Source organism: Lichenostomus cassidix, chromosome 1, assembly GCF_008360975.1.
Source record: "Lichenostomus cassidix isolate B80296 chromosome 1, HeHo_3.0, whole genome shotgun sequence".
NCBI classification, from domain to species: domain Eukaryota; kingdom Metazoa; phylum Chordata; class Aves; order Passeriformes; family Meliphagidae; genus Lichenostomus; species Lichenostomus cassidix.
In genome coordinates this window covers 73,551,421-73,568,836 of record NC_139479.1, presented here as the reverse complement: position 1 = coordinate 73,568,836, position 17,416 = coordinate 73,551,421, and the positions used below count along the sequence as shown (strand labels likewise).

The 17,416-nt window shown below is 36.9% G+C and overlaps 1 protein-coding gene across 3 annotated transcripts; it reads right to left on the bottom strand.

Moving 5' to 3' along the window:
- Positions 1-366: 366 nt before the first annotated feature.
- KBTBD3 (kelch repeat and BTB domain containing 3) lies at positions 367-17,415 on the bottom strand. Of its 3 annotated transcripts, none has more exons than XM_085064048.1 (3): positions 17,219-17,415; positions 8,702-8,942; positions 367-5,985 (listed from the first exon to the last, which is right to left on the bottom strand). In XM_085064048.1, exons 2-3 carry the CDS (start codon positions 8,923-8,925, stop codon positions 4,365-4,367), a joined length of 1,845 nt encoding a protein of 614 aa, XP_084920174.1. In that variant the 5' UTR covers positions 8,926-8,942; positions 17,219-17,415; the 3' UTR covers positions 367-4,364. The 3 variants fall into 3 exon arrangements, with proteins under 3 accessions (XP_084920174.1, XP_084920164.1, XP_084920182.1); XM_085064038.1 differs by lacking the exon at positions 17,219-17,415 and adding an exon at positions 10,257-10,374; XM_085064056.1 differs by lacking the exon at positions 17,219-17,415 and adding an exon at positions 9,219-10,244.
- Position 17,416: the final 1 nt, after the last annotated feature.

Sequence of the window (17,416 nt, the reverse complement as noted above, 5' to 3'; positions counted from 1 at the left end):
TACTTAAACTGTCAAGAAAACTTGTATATCAATCTGATCTAACTAAAAAAAAAAACAATTTAAATTTACCAACAGTAAATTTAAGAACTTTTCAGCAGACAATTAAAATGAGCATGGGAACAGTAACTCAGTATGTAATGGATATAAAAATACAAGGTCCAAGGATATTTATAAAACCCCGTCACTGCAGTTTTCATCCGTTCTTGATTGCATTCTAACTGCATTGCTGGTTAGAGCGTTCAAAATGCTCTCCAACTGAAAAAACCCCAAAAAAAACCAAACCAAAAAGAGATTACCTGCATTAGAAACACTGTTGATTCTCTGTAGTTTGAAACTCACTGATAAAGAAGAGAGACCTGAGAAGGATTCAGTTGCTCAGTGCTTTATTTCACAAAAGAATGAACATCTCGGCAAACGTGTAGTATCGTACTTTCCACATATCAGCAGAGCCCACGCAGCAGCAAAATGTTACTGTTCTCTATGCTTTACTGGGTGTTAGAAGGAAAAAAGTAAATTGAGCATGATGTTAAACTATAAATATTGTCAAATACTTCCCTGTTTTCAGTCTGTTTTAATTAAAATAGATCTTATGCTGCCTCCTGTTGGTCACCTACAAACAGAAACAGCTAAAATCAATGTTCACATTAGGAACTGCAGTCAGCACATTCTATAGCCTATACCTTACCTACTACCCAATACTAACCAGAGGAGGTAAACACTTTTCTTCACAGAGTAATACTCTAAATAAATCTGACCCATAAAATCTACTCCATTTTGTGAACATAATGAATTTTTAACAGAAGTAAATTGACTTACTACAAATGTATTTAGAATATAGAAAACAAATTAATTAGTCCTTAAATAATAGTAATAATAATCAGGTCTGTGCAAATATAATCAATATAAACACCTGAATAATTGATATTATAACAACTAAACCAGTATGATAACATTACCAAAGTGCCATAATGTTTTGATAGCATTCTTTAAAAATTAAGATTATCCAATATAATCATCAGTGGATATTAAAATCCCACATACAATATATATTATCTTGTGTATATTATACTGGTCATGCTTATAATGTGTTCTGTGACATAAAATAGAATACTATTAGAAATGTTTTGGTTACATCATATAAGTGCAAATAGTAGATTATAATTTTACATGCATTTTATATGTTTTAAACATCACTCTATTTCAGTGAAAACATAGGTAATCATTAATCTAGTTACCAACTATTTTTAGAGGAAGGTACTTTTTCAGAAAGCTTTGATTCAAAGAGCTTTGAAAAGTCAGAAAATATATAAAAAAACTCACTTTGCATTAATTTTGTGACCTTTTTTTTTAATTGCATAACTGCTGTGCAGACTGAAAAATCTGTTTGAACCAGAGCTACAACAGTTACTCATGGAAGTAATTCACATTCTTCTGTGTAGTTGACTTCACTGAGATTTCTTACATCTTTAGCAATTAATCACGGGATTTGGAACATAGGTCCTTAATTCTACCTGAAAGCCTTGTTTTTAACCATGACTTTCTAACATTTCTGCTTCTTCTGCATTCAATTCTGCTGCCAGATTTAACAGTTTGTATGTGGAAATGTGGCAAATGACCCTTTTTCCTTCTGTGAGAGTTGTAGTACAGGCTCACCTGCCTAACTGAAGAAAATCAGTACCATTTCACAGTAACATTTCTGTAAGCAATGCTAGAAAGTAACTGATATTACTATATTACTTCCTGATCACTGAGTAAGACAGCTCAACTCCCTGTGAAATCCATGAATGATTTGTCAGACTGGGAACTGACATTAGTTCCTGCACAAGTGCAGTGCAGAATATTAAAGCAGCATGTCTATTTTCACAATTCAGCTTCAGTCAGTTTTCACTATCCATACTGAGGAATTTCTCACGTATGTCATTGCTCTGTCTGATGTCAGATGCCAGAGTCTTATACATATAGGAAGGAGCTGGGTGGAAGACTGCCAAAAAAAATCTGCTGCAGGGAAAAACTTAGGGGAAAGAGCATAACCTGAATGACTCATTTGCTTGCTGTTTATGTGATCCAGCAATTTTGTCATGACAGTGGCAATTAAAAAACCCTTGCAATTCTCTAGTCTCTTCCAATTTGCATAGCTATTTATACCCATGTACTATGGGCATAATATGTTACTTTTCTCAATGCACAAATTGCATACTCTTATTACTCAGGTATAAAAACAACACAGATACACAAGCAAAGGTGAATTGGGCCTTGTATTCCAATGGTGTGACAAGTTGCAATAATTAATGGTTAATGAAGTCTCTATGCTACCCTGAGTAGCTTCATTAAAACTAAAACTACTGTTTTCCTATGTGTCTGGTTTTTTCCTATTGTTTCAGCAAGCAGGATTAGTATTCTTCCTCTCTCTACTCAATACATTTGCTTTGCACAAACAAAAAGTAGTTGTGTCCCAATATAAAAATACCTGCATTTCTTGTAAGGTGATCATAAAGGTTACCTAGCTATGTGCAGTTAAAATATGATTTGGAGACTTACTATGAAAAAGAAAGAAAATAAATGTGGAAGTTGCCTGAAATACTGTAACAAGCTACTTCTACAGAACTGACACACACATTAATATACAGAAATTATGGAGTGGAAGGGTTCTGCTCTATTAACATGTTCTCCAAATGTGCATAATTTTAATTTACATACTTATGAAAATTGCTATGATGTTACCTAAATTTATAAAGGTATCTGATAACAAATTACAGAGTCAATCACAGAATCAGAACTTTCCATTGTTTACTGTTTAAAACAGAAGCATGTTCTAGGCAATATTAAGCTTTAAGCATTAATATTGAGCTTGAGTTTTGCAAAAAGTACATGCAGTAGTGATGTGATAATGAACTTACCACAGTTGTCTCAAGACCTATGAAAAATGTCTCTGATGCCTCACTAAACTTTATTGATATTTTAAACTGCTTGAAAAGACATGCTTAGATGTTTAGAACCATTATCCTGTCTGGCAGAAGACAACCTTACTGTTTTCACAATACTTATATGGACATAAGGGCTCTCAGTGTCTTACTTGGATACTTGGTAAGAAAGGAAATTCTCAGGCTGTGGAAGATTACAAATTAATTTATGAAACCTAGTTAATTTCAGCATCCTCCTTTCAAAAAGAGGACCAACTTTGTAAGCATGAGATCAAATTTACTTCACAACGTATGGCTAGACTAATATTAGCACTACAAGTCCATTACAATTTTAACATTATAATAGCTGACTACTTAAAGTTTATCAAGCAATATATTGTGTAGTGTTTATTGTGTAATATTTTAACATTTAAAATTACCCTGAAGTTCAAGATAAAGTGTTTTAATTAATTTAACCACAAGAGATGATTTCTCACCTCAGAAATACTATTTGACTTTTAATAAGGGGGTGTAATTTTGTAACTTTGTATCTGATGTATGACAAGATACAAACTTTTCCCATAGTTAACCGAAGCAACAACTACAATTTGTTTTACAGCTTGCTGCTATAAGCAGCCTAGTGACTGCTTAGTGGGTAGCACTGGAGACTTCAGAGATGGAAGACTTCTGTTAGTAAACATCCTGAAGTGTTTTTTTCTTTAGTTAACAACATGACTGAAGCAAAGATATCACATGAATCATCCATCCTGTAGAAATCTTACCTACCCTGCAGTATGTTATTGAAGTTTACCGTGCCACAGTTAATGGGGTGGAAACACAAAACAGAGCTACTACTAAGGCACAAGGATGGAGAAAAACTGGTAAAACTGAAGAGCTGAAGTAAGACGACAGGAATTATCAGTCTCTTCAAGTTAGATACCTGGTTTTAATGCTGTGAAGGTCACTTTGGCTCTTGTCCTTGCTAAGGTCATTCTGATAAGATAAAGCTGACAATGAATTCCTCTTACAGGTTTATGAACATAGAAAATCTAAGTAACACTAATGAAAATTTCTTTTAAACTTCAGTTACATAGGGAAAACAGTATCACAGTCAGTTTTCTCATTTAGCAATTTGTCTACTGGGACAACTGTGAATAATTACAGAAATAATGGCACATATTACACAACGAATTCCTCATGAATATTCTTTTTCAAAAAGTAGTATAATTTTGAAAATTATTCTGATAATTACAGAGAAGAGTTGTATATAAAATTAAGTAATACTGTCTGTATAATGACTAGCATGAATGACATTTTAATGGACTCTTCCAAAAGCAATCCTACAGCATATAATTTAAACTGAAAATTTCAACAAACAAGTATGTATTTCTCCATCTGTAAACTAATACTTAAAAACTGTTCTAAAACTTGTGCATTTAAATAGACTCTTTTGACTCAGGAGTTTCAAAATTCTCCAGAGCAAATTGTCAGTACAGGTGACCAGGGGTCCCTGTATTTATTAAACTGAATGACCTGACAATAAAACTCAGTTAAGGCTCTTGGCATTGGTGAAACTTCTTCCCACTCAGACCTACTACTGTGGTAGACTTGAACTTCATCTGTGATTTCTTCTGGAGCATAATCACCTCCTAGTATATAAATTTTGTCTTCTGTCCCAACTGCCCCTGCATTAAAGCCAGCGCATTCAAAAGATCCTTCCCCTTTCCAAACACAGGTTTCTGGGCAAAAACTGTAGACCTTGTAGGTGGAGAGATCACATATGTACAATGTACAGTTCACTGGAACAGCTTTGATTAGAGTTGCATGGAAAAACTGCCCAAATTCTGCCACAAGCTCAGACCACTGATCAGTCATAGCATTATACTTAAAGAAACAGTCAAGAGATGGATTAAAGGCATCAGTAATCTCTACTTCTGAGCCAAGGACATAAATTATATTCTGGCATGCACTTGCTTCTGGATAGTAGATACCTCTTGGTAATTGGCTTACAGATTTCCAGTCTTTGGAAAGAGGATTATAGGATTCTACATCCAGAAGACTCCGAGTTTCTTGAGCTCCTCTGGTCTTTCCACCTATTACAAAGAGCTGATTTAAGGTTACAACAGATGTGTGCATCGTCCTTGGTTTTTTCATAGCTGACACTATGGAGAATTCATTGCTGACTGGACAGTAGCACCAGGTTTGGTCAGTGGCATCATGAAATGGTTCAGCAATGTGAAGCCTGACAGTCCTATAACAATTCCCCTTGCATCCTCCAGTTAGAAATATTTTTTCTCCATAGCTAGATAAACTTGACCCTGGCAGATCAATCATGTGCGTATGTGGTAGTTCTTTCCATTTATCTGTTTTGATGTTGTAGCAGAAAGTATGTCTCTTTTCTCCATCTTCATCAGTTTTATGAACAAATATATATTTTTCTGTTGTTGAAGGACGTGCATCTGGAAACAGTCCACTAAAGTTCTGCACACTTTTAACTGCATCATTGATTATTACTAAGCAATTAGCACTCTTAAGTAAGTGCTCTTCAGAACTCAGGAAGTCCTGCAAAGTCTTTTCAGATAACTGGTGTAATCTCACTTTTTTAATCAAATTAGGCAGGTATTTCTGTCGTGTTTCTAAGTTATGTTTGGTCCATTGGAGGACAGCTTTCAACACTGATTCTTCCTCGGGGACATTTAGTTCATCAGCCTCAAGACATTTTTGTAATATCTCAAAATTCATCTCCAAAAAATCACTTGATCTGAGTAGCAATGAGAAGTGGTGTTGTACAAAATCTAGTGCATGATCAAACAAGCGGACGGACCCATAACTTTCTGATAGAGAAAGCAGCTGTAAGCAATTCACAAGATCAATACTTTTTATTAGGAAGTCACTGCAAGCTTTGGAAAGGAGTGAAACTTGAAGAAATGACGACAACTGGAAGAGCATTTCCACATTATCATTGGTTATCTCTGTTTTTCCTGTGTAAGCATAATCAAGAAAAGCTTTCACAGCCTTGGGTGATAGGTTACTAATAGTAACATTGCCATCATCTCGTTCTTTCATATTAACTTCAAACATGGCTCTGTGAATAGAATACAGAAGATAATACACACAAATTAAATATTTAGCAAACAGAAGAAAACACTGATGTGGAAGGAAACAATCTGGGGCATATAATAATGTGGGCTGGTCTAAAACAGGTCTAAAATATGGAAGTTCTTATATGAACAATGAATTTACTTGATATGTTTGAAGAAAAAAATGAGTGGCGATTAGAACATATTCAAAGTGATGGCTCAACAAAATGATAGCAGCACCTGTGTTTTGTATGGATTTTCACAAATAGCCATGAAGTCTGCAGCTCTCAATGTGAGACAAAATGTGAAACTGCTCAGGACAGCATCAGTTTCAACAGCTTAGGAAAGAAAGGACGATTTAAAAAAATACATAGTAAAAAAACCCCATGAGTTTGGTCATGAACTGTGCATGAATACATAAAATTAAGTGAAAAAAATCCTTCCAAATTGCAGGCTGAGCAAATGGCCAGATGGATGATGGGTGTAGTCCTCAGAGATAAAAGTAGGTGAGGGTTGAATAGGGAGGAAAAACACAAGGAAACTTAATTCTTGCTTTAGAGGTGACAGAGAGATGTATGAGTACAGGCCAGTTTCAGAGAAAAAAAATGAGGTTTTGACATATGATTGCAGGACACAATGAAACTGTGCAGAAAGTAGATTATGACTGAATACAAAGATGATGGTTGAAATTGTGGAATGGACTATTATACAGTAGATTTGTGGAAATTTTATTATCTGCTTTACTCTAAATATGTAACAACACTTAACTATTTCACACAATCTAACATGGCAAGATAAAATAATTAAAGCTTTTCAAGCAGGTAGGTGCTGGCAACAGAACAGTGCTGCAATATCCCTTGCCCTACCCTCTCAGAGCCTAAGCACCAGGCTGGGATAGCAGTGGCTTCTGAATATGACTAAAGACAATAGTGGAGGAAGAGTCAGATAAATCATCAAATGTAAAATAGAGAACCTGAGTTATTCATGTATCATAGTTAAATCACATTAAAAAAAAGTGTTATATCGTAGTTCAGTTATACAATTGGTATCTCTGTTGTATGGGATTTTTTAAATCCCGTCCTTTTCTGAAGCCAAAGAGGAAAAAACATCAGTGTGTATAGCACATACACTTTGGGACGTGAACATGTAGTAAAGCAGGAACTTGCCTGACTTTCTGAACAAGAGCATAAAATTACAGTAAGACACCTGTGTCCCAGAGACCTCTTTGAATACTAAATGATGACCCTTATAATCCTTTCCTCATTAACCCAAGAGCTATGAAATCTCTAATTAGGGAGAAAATAGTGAACAATACCAGTAGGAGAACAATGTAGGCAAAGGCTTTGACTCTTGAATCCCAACAAGTAAGGATTAAAACGTTGCTGAATCTTGGGTTTACACAATGAAACCAAAACTAAGAGAAGTCCAAAGGCCAAAGAAGACAAAAGGTGTTCCACTTTAAAATGTATCTAGTAGACTTAGGTCCTTGAAGGTAAAAAATGGGCCTTACATTCCAGGACAACTTATGAATCCGATGGCTGCTATTATAAACTACATCAACTCTTAGAAGCAGGGAGTGATCTTTCCTGGCAGATTTGAATCTGAAGAGTCTGTAGGTAGTGAAAAGAACATTTGTGTTTCCATGGGCTAAACTTCAGTTATAAAAATTACCACTGGAAGCTATTTCATCCTAGTATTTCGTTCTGGCAGATCATCTCAGTGCTGTCAAGCAGTTAAAAGACAAATGAAAGTAGTTCTGTGTGTCAGAGAGAAAAACAAATCTGCTGCTACAGTGGAGAAAGTGCGCATTTCATCTGCATTTCTTCTTTTTTTCAGTAATTCTTAGAATACATCTAGCTATCTTCTGTCATGTATGGCAGACTCACTCAGACCATGGGATGTTCCACAACATTCGAAAATAACACTCCCCTATGTATAGGCAAACTAATTGAGGCCATTAACTCATTCCCAGGAGTCCATTTTTTCATTATTAGAGACTCAGATTTTAGCAAACTGTATTCAGAAACATGTTCAGTGTGGAACTGTAAGTCTGAATCTTTCTAATAAAAAGGTTAGCAAGGTTTCTTTATGGATTCCTGTAGTGAATCCTGGCTCTCCCTTTAAGAATACTTTAATCACCAGAAGGAGGATCCATTTCATGCTGAAGGGCTGAAATCTGTAGTTTAGGAAAAGTATGTATATCTGTTTAAATACCTCTGAAGACAATCTCCACTATACTGACCACTTGTCTTACACAAACAAAATCCAGCTCCGTTCTAAAGCCATGTACAATGTATCAGTACAAGTTGTGTTTCTAATCAATCTGTTATGTTTCACAATATAAATGTGTCAAAGTACATAGCCTGTCATATAAAAAACAACATATCCTTGAAGACCTTCAAATACTGATATGGTGACTCTTAAATATACATAACTTGTGTCCATTTTATCTAACAGCAGAACCACACACGACTTGAAACTTGTATTTCAGAGTTCAGACTGCTGTTGGAATCTGATTCATAGATTCCTCACAAGCTTTTGGAAATGTAAACAGCTGTATCTGGCATACCCTTAAAACGATGTTTGAATGCTTTACTCAGAACTCTGCAGATATATGTAAGTTGTGATAATTTTAGTTTATTTTTCAGATTCTGTTTCTTCCCTCCCTCCCAGAGAATTTAAAATCTATTTCCTGCAAGCTCATGCCAAAATTAGGTTTACCTGAAAAAATCACTGCATGCTGCCAGTACACAACGATGACAGGGAATTACTTCATCTTTCACAAGTATTTTAAAATCAAAAAATATATTTTGTTCTCTGAATTTTTGTAGTACTTTTAGAATTTGTTGTCCATGACCTTCAGCCACTAAGGAATTGATTTTATTTTCAGGAACAGAAATTCCATTGCAAATAGGTCTGCTAATGTAATCCCGTTGATTGGCCATGTTTTCTTCAATCTTTCCTGAAATGGAAAAATAAGTAATTGATTCTACTGTCTTATTACAATTAAAAAAAAAAAAAAAACAAAGCAAATAAAATCAATACATCATAAAACAAAGAATTTTTCAGCATTGAATTTAGTTTGTAAATCCTATGCACAGTTAGAAATTTTTATTATAAGTGCCTTTTACACTGAATTTGATAATACTACTACTTTGTAAAATATATGCATATGGCATGCTTTGAAAAGTAAAGTATCTGCTATGTATTAGAGAACAATTCTACAGATAATACCCACCAGTAGGAACTTTTTCAGTGTAGTCCACAGGAAGCACATCAAAGAGTGTGTTTAACTGTCATTTAAGAGAAAGACTAGTCCTAGGCTTACCCTCAAAAAACCCCAAATTCTTACAATTTTATGTAAAATTAAGATGGAAAAAGTAAACTTTGTTACATATTTTACATTCCAAAAGGCTCATCACTCTACAGCTTGTAGTGGAAGGGAGACACAGGCTACTAGACTGCTTCCTAAGTGGATTCCCATGAGGCACTCTGGACTGCAATAATGGAATACAAACAACACTAACAGCCTGGCTGAATCACAGGATTGCTGGGGCTTACCAAATGCAGTCATTTAGAGACAGTTTGGTGACAGTGTGACTTCGAGTGTTTAGTCAATTGAAACTGATTTTGTCATGTACCTCTAGTCTTGTTAGGAAGCTTTATGTTTGCCCACTCTGCGTTTCATTTACAGTGGCGTAAATTAACTGGCTTTAGAACACATTTAAATTTAAGACCATCTCCCGTTGAGCAGCTAGGTTTTTTTTTCTGGTGAAAATCCCTACACCGAAGTGCATTTTTGTCTATGGAAAATTTGCTTTAACTGTTTTTTACAATGAAAGTATTTTACTCCACTCTGTTAACATAAAGAAACTTTAAACATGGTTATATTTTATTTACACCTATTTAAAGAGCTATTTATATACTGCAGATGCATAAGCTGCCCTTACTGCAAATCTGAGTCACGATTGCCTATTTTAAAGCCTAAAGATACATTCCAAATTTTTTTTTATTCCAGGATTTTGCTTCCACAATTCCAATTAAAACCAGCAACAGATAATGGCCCACCAGAACTGAGAGGGGACAAAAAATTCCAAACAAAACCCAGAAACAAGAAAATACTGGTTCTGGTTTTTAATTTTGTGAAAAGGCTCATCTGATAACATGATACATTCAGAGCAAACTAAACCACAAGGCAGTCTTCTTCATGTGAGGTGCTTTCACAGTAGACTGATCTATCCTTTATCTATTCAGGTAGCTCCAACCACAAATAGACCTCCATGTGTCCTGGAATAGAAGAGATCCAGTGATCTTGCTGCCAGCACTGGCACCCTTGCAGCAGGCATCTTCTCCTTCCCATGGCCAGACAATCTCAACGTATTCACTCTTTCCATTCTAAGCCTGAGGAACTAGGAAAATACAGAAGAACAAGACCACCATTTATTCTGATAATGAATGGCCTCATAAACCCCAACTTCTATAAATCATAAAACCTTTTTGTATGTCAGAATTCTCTAGAATGCCCTTTTCTTATGCGTTTAAAAGACTGCTCCTCAAAAGACTGAATCTTCAAAAGCAGAGTTGCTTCAATAAACATTAGTTTCCCATATTTGAATGAAACTTTACAAAAAAAAAGGAAGTGAATTTCAAAGTTTATCTGGCACCATATAAAATAACACTTCTAAAAGAAACATAAACCTTTTCGCAAAATTCTGGAACTGACAATAGATACTAGACATCTTTCTCCTCTTACATGTAATTTCTATAGCAAGCTCCAAACTACAACTTGCTTTCTATAGGTAAAATTACCAATTTCAGTAACACTTGTATTTTTATACTGAACATGGAAACATCTGCTGTAATCAAGTCCAGCACTGCTATTTTAGGCAAGATAATCACTAATCACATTATAGTTTAGGCAATATAATCACATTCATACAAGCAACTGATGTTTCAGAAAGTTTTCTTTTACCACACTATTACCACAAAAACTCTATTCCAGTATATTGGTATTTTCACTGTAAACCACTTAATTACACAGTTTATTAATGCTTACATCTATTTGTTCTTCCGTTACAATTGTTGAATGACTTAATTTTCCTTTGTATATTTATTCACTCTTACAATTATCAACAGTGCTGATATCCTCTCTCAGCTTACATTAGAGTGAATAGTTGTCAAACTTTCCAAGGTCCATTTATAAGACTGAATTTCTGTTTTTCCTTATTATTTCTTGCGGTTTTCTCTTTCCTTCAGTTTGATCCTAAGTTTCTTTCACTGATAGAAGATTTGTTTTACAACATTATGGTTCAGATCTCATCACTATCTCACTAGTCCAATTTGCAAGTTATCTAGTGCATCCTAATCCTAATCTCTAATAGCAGTATCTCATCATTTTCTTAAAAGCAAAATTCAGCAGTGTATCTTTAACGTTTCTGTCCACAATTAAGGAATGTAGTAATGAATACTGTGTAATGGCTTAGCCTAATTCACCCTCTTCTCCATTAAAAAAATACATGCTAAAAAAATTCAATTTCCAGCTCTCTTGTAGCCAATTCCTGATTTATTTATTAATTTTAGTATTAATGTACCACTTTACTGAATCTGTTGATGATTTTAGAGCCCTACAAACTTAACAATCTTAACAATTCAGCTAAAACTTGGTTTGCTAAACAAGGCTGAACTAGCATTTATAATTATTTCATGCATTCTTCCAGAAAGCCATATGAATTAATCAATAGAGTTTTTAATAAATATTTGATCAACTCTGACAAAAGGGTAAGAAACGCAGGGGGTGCAGACATATGTTGAGGAGGTCTGCAACTCAGGAATGCTGGGAAACACCCCTCCTTTTATTTGCTCCATCAACTCCCAAAGGAATCCAATTACAAAGTCTGTCTTTATGTGGATTACCAAGAACCAAGCTCCAGTAAATGGTTCATTAGAGTTGGGATCCCTTACTTTTGCTTTTTAAGACACGTCTGTATGCTGTTCGGCAACGAGCCTTGCAGCATTGCCTGGAACGTGACACAAGTACTGCTGTACATGATCCAATCTCTCACCACTTGACAAAACCTCCCTGCTTGTGTACTGGACCTTTACAATCTTGCACTGGCAAATGCCCCATTAGCTATTAGCCTGCTTTTCTTAAAACAAACAAACAAACAAAAAAACCCCAACAAACCAACAACTGGTTGACAAAGACAACTGAAAACAATTCCAAAACTAAACTCCCCTAAAGTTAAAAGTTAAACATTTGCCCTGGGTTATTTTTCTTGTGTGCCACCTCAAACAAGAGGCCAGTTGGCTGCTACAGTGAAAATTGATACAAACTTCACAGTTATTAAGGTCAACTCCACATAATACATGTGTGTGGCACATATACGTACCCGTCAAAACTATCTGTACAGATCTCCAGTTGAGGGGACAAGCATTCTGCATGTCTGACAGTGAAGTGGCAAGCAATGGCCAATCTATGTATGGCCACAGAGCAGCCAGCAGTTGAACAGAAGGCTGCCAGATAGTAAGCTAATTTTGGTCATTACGGTGGATGAAATAAGGGACCACCTGGAAGCTCTGAGGGTAAGAGCATTCTTATGGTCTGTCAGAAAATCCAGTAATAAGGGCCCAGACCCTTATTAAAGACCCCTCTGTCATAGAATCATAGAGTGGTTTGGGTTGGAAGGGCCATTAGGGATCACCTAGTTACAACCCTTTGCCAGTTTCAACACTGTCCTTTTCCCAAGACAGTGAAGGACAGAGCACTCTAGAACATAATGAGCTCATTGGCCCAAATGCCAGGTAACCACACTGAACTCTGATAAGGCCATAGTCAAAATATGAGATACACACACATTCCTCTTAGTATTTAGTCTACTGGTAAAAAGCTAAAAGAAAGTGTTTAACTGACCTTAATCCCATTCTAACAGCTGCCAAAACCACTCTGAATTTCTAGTGGAGTTGTTTTATGTCACCAATGCTAATGCTCCCTTTCCAAAGACATACAGAGGATGCAACATATTTCTGATTGTCTTTTAGATAGCACCATCAACAATCCTTCATAAGCGTTCTTATAATTCTGTACCTAGAACGTATTGAAAGATGTAATTTATTTTCTTATACTTTTCCTTAGGAAAGTCCAAATGACCTTTAGACTATCAATTAATTAACCCGTATATATGCTGAATCCTAGATATTATACTGAGACTGCAAACACGGCTTACTGTTAAACTCACAAAGGAGACCAAAAACATCCAGGACAGGCAGTTTCAGAACATACAGCCATACACTAAAATCAGAACCACTGCAATACACCTCCTATAAATGGTTTTCACATCCATTCCACCAGATTTGAAGGAGCAAAGCAAACAGAACTGTGAAGTGACTGAAGTGACCTTTGAGCAGAGATGAACTTTTGTTCATGCAGAGTCTGTTGTAGTTCCACCAAAGCACTGATCAGAACATACTCATAAAATGTACCTATATTAATAAACACTTTTGCTGAAAAGATTTTGCTGAACCAACAGTCCAAATATCCTCAGCTGCTACAACCGATAAATAAAATGGTTACAGGAGTTGAAATGTGTTAATGAAGTTGAGAACAGTGGAAGATGTGCAATTCTTTCTTAGTGAATAACCAAGGAAAAGATATCAAACTAGGGAGAGCATATGTAATAAAAATGAAGCATGAACACCCAGAAGAGGGTTCAGAAAGACACTGGCAAAGACATCAAACTGTTTGATCACTCTATAACAGTAAGATAAAAATATACATACAAATATGTGTGACTTTGAAATAGCCGAGGGAATGTTGTTTTGTGAAAGTATTGAGCATACTAAGTATCACACATAGCTCAGTTCATACTTTGTCAGAGAAATCCTGTTAGGGCTGTGCCTGCCTGACAATAAACAGGACTAAACCCTTCGAAGGGGACTGAAGCTTGAGACTGTTCCCAGCACCAGGGTGTGGCCATTCAGAAATTACAAATAAGGTGTGTGCAGACGTCCTCTCCTCTTCCAACACAGCTGACAAAACCAATCTAAACCCGTATTTGGCACTTTCTTATTTACAAACAATCGTAAAACTATCTACCAGCTTTTATCTGACAGCACAATACTGCTGTGCTACAGCACTCACCAATTAAAAAATTAAATCTTAGTACCTCTGAGCAGGTATCTTATGAGAAAAAAATTGTTAGTCAATGGAACATTACATTTACTGCGTGGCCTTCTCCCAGCTTGGACAGCATGTCTTACTAAGGAACAGGATTTTAAAAAAGGGAAATCTAAGAGCTGGTATTTTACAGCATACTTTATGTACCTAGGACGAAAGAATTAAGCACAGATGAAGAATTGTACAGATTGTACAAAGATGAAGAAATTGTACAGATTTCTCTAGAGAAGTTTCAGTTAGTTTTTTAATACAAAATTTAAGTGTACATCAGTGTATGTTTTGAAAAGGCCAAGATCAGCATTCTAAGATCTATTATTAAAAGTATTATACTATTGAGTCTACTATATGCCCATCAAGATTATTTGCTATTTTCATTCCTTATCCATTCAAAAGGAGATAAATTAATGACTTGTTAATAAGTTTTAAAGATGCTACTCTGCACTACACATCTAATGCGACATTCACTAAGATGAGTATGAGTGGAACAGACAACTGTAGGATTTGGTGACACATCTAATTGCTGACTAAAAAGACAAGAGTGGTTTAAAATGTAATTAAACTATAAATACTGAGTAAAAGCTCTGTATTTTTATATTCCATAAATGTGACTGTGACTGGCTGCCTAAGAATGAAAACACTAAGAGAATTCCAAGTTCCTGTCTGGAAATTTCAATGCAACTGAGTCTCATGAGTTTTTCATAAATAACTGAACTTCAAAGAAAAATAATATTCTGCCAATCATTTTAAGACAAGCAAAAAATGGACAGGCCATTTTGAGACATTTAATCCACAAACATGACATTTATCAATAATAAATGTTGAGAGAGTATTCTCAGATTGAAAGGTGTCACAGGGACTTTAAAGCTTTTTGTTCTTTAGAAGTGATAAAAAAATAAAACAACATGGAAAAAAACCCAGCATGGTACCAGCAGGAAGGAAGGAAATTGCAGTAATTCCTGGAAGCATTTCAAAAGTGGAAGATTCCCACTCTGCAAGCAGTGATCATTAAATGCACGTTCCCTGACAAACAGATTAAGTCATTAACATAAAGCAGTTATCACTTAAAAGAAGTAAAACTGACTGAATTTTATTCTGAAATTAAATTTATTGAATTCATCAAGTTCCTTTGCAAATTATTTTCTTAGTCAAAAAAGATCAAGAAGTGTAATTCTATTTTTCAGGAAAAAATGCAATTAAAATGACATACTGTACTTCTAATTCTGGCAATAATAATAACTGCAAATTCTGTAAAAGAAAATCACAGCTTTTAATGGCTTCTGAAGTCTGTCACTTCTGCATGTGATTAAAATATGTATTTTTCAAAACATGCATGCAATATTGATCATACTTAGAGAATAATTTAGCATAGCTTATTATCTATGGCATGTTTTACTTAAAATAAAGATGTGGGTTTATACCGAATACATCCATAATTATATTACATATTATAAAATGCATCTTGAGCTTCAGTTTGCATTTACATATGAAGTCTATTTTTTTTTTAAATCATTAAATCCACTAGTGAGAGAAAATGGTACACGTTTAAATCTCTCTACATAGAATGCATGGACAAGCCAAACCTGTTAATCAAACCTGACGGGGTTTTTTTGAAACTAGGTAAGACCCACAACCCATTACTATTATGATACAACTATTTAGTTATATACTGCCACAATTTCCTCTCCAAAGTGTGCAGAATACAAAGTTTGAAATGTAAGCCTCAGCTACAGTTTGATCTTGGCGAAGAGCATTTTCCTGGGTATTTTTCTTGACTGTTAAATCCTCCTCTGATGACAGTAAATTTTGTCTATACGTTTGGGTAATACATAAATTATGCCATTCCTTACCTCATTAAATCACAAAAGAAAATAGAAATAATATTTTGAAATAAGTCAAATAGCCTACTGATTCCTTGACGAAACAATTTTTATCCAAATGTTACTTCTGTGTTTAAAGTACTCTAAAAAGACCAATGTATCCTCAGTTATAACTGAGAGTTATTTTAGATAGAAAGACCTTCTGGCCTGTGTAGAAACAGCAGTTTTCCACATTAACAGAGAGCTGGGAATGCTTAACAACAAATAAGGAGGATTGTTAAGAAATACCTGCAATAATACAATTTTCAGTATTTTTGCATCACCTGTACATGGTCGATACAGAATGGATGAAGCGTAAGTATTTCTAAAGGCAAGCAACAGAAAACATTGTAAATTTTCCAGTATGTCCTCATTTTTTGGCCATGGCCCAACTCCAGAACCAAAGGGCAAACAAATTTACTATCTTTTAGGGATTTACAGATGGCCTGTAATTGAGAGCACATGGGAATCCAGTTCTGACAACCACTAGAATTCTTAACAGAACAATGAGCACGGGATACAAGAGGCTTTTGTTCGGACACATCCTCAGGAGCCAGAGCCCAGCTAGTGATGCAGCGCCTCGCATCTGCTCTGCGGACAATCGGCTGCTCTTTTCTAGTCACTAAACGGCACTCAGAGCCCATCCCGCTGCGACAGCTCTGCCCGGGCCGGGACTGCTCTCCAGCAGGATGGATGCACTGACGGCAACACCTCGGCAGGATGTGCTGATGGCAGAGACGGGCCGCGCATCACCTGCCCTCAACGGGTCGCGCTGCCACTATGAACCACCTCCACCCCCGAGGGCATACCCGCCTCCCTGTGTCGCACACGGCCGGAGGAGGCAGAATTGAGAAGGCAGCGACATTCCCCGTGCCACGCCGGGGTTATCGGCCCCGCCAGCCCTTCGGCCCCGCCAGCCCCTCCGCCCCATCCCGGCTGCCGCCATCGCCCCGCCCCGCCCGCGGGAGGACAGCGGCCTCAGCGCCCCTACTGCGCATGCTCAGCCCGCCCGCGCCTGCGCCCCGCGCGGCTCCGTTCATTCTAAGGGAGAGCTAATTCTGACAGTACGGCGGGATGGGGCTAAAGGATCCCCTCCGCTCGCAGCGCGACCCGGCCGCGCCATGCCGCGGTCTCCGCCACTGCCGCCCCTCCGCAGGAGGCGCAGCGCCAGTCCCCCGTGAGCGCTCCCTCCGAGCAGCGCGCACCCACCTGCAGCCAACACCCGCAGCTCACCGACCGGTCTGGCCCACCCTCCGCAGCAGCAGCGCCAGCAGATTGGCTCCTTCCGGCGTCATTCTGCTGCTCCTCGCGCTGGGAAGGGTCCGGCGGGCCGTCACTCCAGGCGAGAGCCCGCCCATCTCGGGAGCGGGTTCCTCTCTGACGACACCCCAGTGCAGCTCCGCTGCA

Bases quoted from the DNA above. Each gene is read 5' to 3' on its own strand.
- KBTBD3 (XM_085064038.1), bottom strand. From the start codon at position 10,374: ATGGAAAGAGTGAATACGTTGAGATTGTCTGGCCATGGGAAGGAGAAG. The intron at 8,943-10,256 runs GTCTATTTGTGG...TTTCCATTTCAG, and splicing joins CTATTCCAGGACACATGGAG to GAAAGATTGAAGAAAACATG. The intron at 5,986-8,701 runs GTAAACCTAATT...TTCTATTCACAG, and splicing joins GCATGCAGTGATTTTTTCAG to AGCCATGTTTGAAGTTAATA.